The sequence below is a fragment of the Cornus florida genome, unplaced genomic scaffold (assembly GCF_030987335.1).
Source record: "Cornus florida cultivar Cherokee Brave unplaced genomic scaffold, ASM3098733v1 CherokeeBrave_3.0.0_Hap2_Chr10, whole genome shotgun sequence".
Lineage (NCBI taxonomy): Eukaryota > Viridiplantae > Streptophyta > Magnoliopsida > Cornales > Cornaceae > Cornus > Cornus florida.
Genome location: NW_026775580.1, coordinates 53450819 through 53454190, shown reverse-complemented (window position 1 = coordinate 53454190; position 3372 = coordinate 53450819). Strand labels below are relative to the sequence as shown.

Genomic DNA, 3372 nt, shown 5'->3' with positions numbered 1-3372 from the left:
CAGCTATAATTAGTTATTTGATTCTTAGTTATTATAATGATTCTCTCTGTATAAATAGTTTCTGCTTTGAAAATTTTCCAGATAAAACAAGATTCTTACACTATATTATAACATTTTGAGAAAGACGAAGGAAAGCACAGGGAAAAAAAAAAAAAAAAAAAGCTTAATTTGATGAGTTTTATCTACCAATGAAAGTACAAGTATTTATTTATTTTTATTTATTTTTGTTTTTCCCCCCAACATCCATGTAGAAAATACCATCCCAGTCCAAAGAGCTTTATTGAAATTAAATGCTGGAACCATTAATCCAGTTTAGATTGCTAAATGTCATCTAACCCATCAATTAATGGGTCCAATCCAGCCAAACACTATTAAATAGTTGGCCACATGGGTGATCAAACAGCACAAAGTACTGCTAATAGCACTCAAGAAATGCCTACTAGCGTTTCTTAAGCTTATATGGAATTATCATCCATCTCTCACCAAACTCTATAAACCAAAACCTTTCCAGGAAAACAAATTTCACTTTAGTTTTCAGGTCTCCCAAATTCAGGGCTTTCAGAGAAAAATTGTCAAGATGAAGATATCAACACTCAACCTCATGTCAATGCTGACACTTCTGATTTCCTATAGTGCGTGCGTGGTTTCACAAGAGAAGAACAGCTTACAGAAGACTTATATTGTGCATATGGACAGGTCCACTATGCCAGGGAGTCTTGATGATCACTCCCAGTGGTATATCTCGTCTTTAAAATCAGTGTCAGACTCGGCGGAAATTCTTTACACCTATAAAACTGTAATCCATGGTTTTTCTGCAAGGCTAACAGCAGAGGAAGCCAAGTCACTCGAAGGACAACCAGGGGTTCTCTCTGTCCTAGAAGAAGAAAGATATGAGCTTCACACAACTCGAACACCACAGTTCCTTGGACTCGACAAGAGTGAAGCACTCCTTCCCGAGTCCAACACAGTGAGTGAGGTCATTGTTGGAGTGTTAGACACTGGTGTCTGGCCTGAGATTGAAAGCTTCGACGATACTGGACTTGGCGCAGTGCCCAGCAGCTGGAAAGGCGAGTGTGAAGGGGGCGAGAACTTCAGCTCATCGACCTGTAACCGGAAGCTGATTGGTGCCAGGTTTTTCTCTAGAGGTTACGAAGCAGCTTACGGACCAATTAATGGAACAATGGAATCGAAGTCGCCGAGGGATGATGATGGCCATGGAACACACACCTCAACCACAGCAGCTGGGTCAGCTGTAGCCAAAGCTAGCCTCTTTGGTTATGCCGAGGGAACAGCACGCGGTATGGCTACACACGCCAGAGTGGCCATATACAAAATCTGTTGGCTCGGTGGATGTTTTGCAAGTGACATAGTAGCCGCAATGGAAAAAGCTGTTGAAGATGGTGTCAATATACTATCAATGTCCATTGGAGGCGCACTTTCTGACTACGACAGAGACAGTGTTTCCGTTGGAGCATTCGGAGCAATGTCCCAAGGAATCCTTGTATCTTGTTCGGCCGGAAACAGTGGGCCCTTTCCTGAGAGCTTGTCCAATGTTGCACCATGGATAACCACGGTAGGTGCTGGGACTTTGGACCGTGATTTTCCGGCATTTGTTAGCCTTGGAAATGGAAAGAAATTCTCTGGTGTATCGCTTTATAACGGGAAGGCATTATCTGATTCATTAGTGCCAATTGTGTATGCCGGTAACTTGAGCAACACCACAACTGGTAGTCTATGCTTGACTGGTAGTTTAGTTCCTGGGAAAGTCGCTGGGAAAATTGTGGTATGTGATCGAGGTTTGAATTCTAGAGTCCAAAAGGGTGTGGTGGTGAAAGATGCTGGTGGCGTAGGGATGATTTTAACAAATACTGCTTCCTATGGGGAAGAGCTGGTGGCTGACGCACATCTCATACCTACAGTTGATGTGGGTCAGACAAAAGGAGATTTGATAAAGAATTACATATTTTCAGATTCTAATCCAACTGCCACAATTTCATTTGATGGCACACAGTTGGGTGTCCAACCATCACCGGTTGTAGCAGCTTTCAGTTCTAGAGGTCCAAACCCAATAACACCAGGCATACTCAAACCCGATTTGATAGCACCCGGTGTCAATATCCTAGCCGGTTGGACTGGTGCAGAAGGACCAAGTGGGTTACCGGCTGATACCCGCCGTGTGAAGTTCAACATCATTTCCGGTACGTCAATGTCATGTCCTCATGTAAGTGGGTTGGCAGCACTACTCAAAGCAGCACACCCAGAGTGGAGCCCTGCTGCTATAAGGTCAGCACTCATGACAACAGCCTACAGCACATACAAGAATGGTGAAGCCATACAAGATGTTGCAACAGGAATGCCGTCGACACCATTCGATTATGGTGCTGGACACGTGAACCCGGTAGCAGCGCTTGATCCAGGCCTTGTCTATGATGCCACAGTTGACGACTACATAGGCTTCCTCTGTGCCTTAAACTACACTGCAAATCAGATTTATACACTCGCCAAAAAAGATTTTACCTGCAAGTTGGGTATGAAATATAGCGTGGGAGATCTAAATTATCCATCTTTTTCTATCCCTCTGGAGACAACCTCAGGCAAAGGTGGTGGTAGTGGTGCAAAGAGCATAGTTAAGTATACAAGAACTCTGACTAATGTTGGGACTCCCGCAACTTACAAGGTTTCTCTATCTTCAGAGACCCAAGCAGTTAAGATGTTGGTTGAGCCAGAATCACTGACTTTCAGTAAACTTAACGAGAAGAAGAATTATACAGTGACATTTACCGCTAGTTCTATGCCATCAGGTATAACCAGCTTTGCCCGTCTTATATGGTCAGATGGAAAACACGTCGTTGGTAGCCCGATTGCTTTCAGCTGGACATGATGTCTAAGATTATTGAAGAAAATTCTGTGTTTTATGTTCACTTTTACATTCTGACAACATGCAACAGAATGGCTTGTAGAGTCAACAGATCTAGGATGGTAAAAATAAAGGGATAAAAAAGGGGGTTGGGATGGGGGCAGCGGGGGATTGTACAATGTACATGTAAGCTATTGAAATGTCTACATCAAATTATAAATGTTGGTCTTCTCAAAGTTCTGAAGCAATAATGTAAACGGTTAATGTTGGTTTGATAGCATCTAAATAATACTGACATTATAACTTCCCATGGAGAACTATTAAGCTGGCTATTAATGATGGGCACCAAGTATTTGCCATTTCCACCCAATATTTTCTCCATGTTTGAGCAAAATCGCCACTCAAAGTAGTTTGACATGAAAGCCATGAGCAATATAAACCCAACTGCTTTTAAAATTCAAATAAACAATAGAACTAGAGATGTGGAAGAGAGGAGTAACTCCATAAAGAATCTT

At 42.4% G+C, this 3372-nt stretch overlaps 1 protein-coding gene across 1 annotated transcript; it reads left to right on the top strand.

The window, feature by feature from the left end:
- Nucleotides 1-329: 329 nt before the first annotated feature.
- LOC132275911 (subtilisin-like protease SBT1.7) lies at nt 330-2938 on the top strand. Its single transcript, XM_059777110.1, has one exon. The coding sequence runs from the start codon at nt 578-580 to the stop codon at nt 2879-2881; it is 2304 nt and encodes a 767-aa protein (XP_059633093.1). The 5' UTR covers nt 330-577; the 3' UTR covers nt 2882-2938.
- The last annotated feature ends 434 nt before the right edge of the window (nt 2939-3372 follow it).

Excerpts from the sequence above, each read along its gene's own strand:
- LOC132275911 (XM_059777110.1), top strand. The coding sequence starts at position 578 with ATGAAGATATCAACACTCAACCTCATGTCAATGCTGACACTTCTGATT.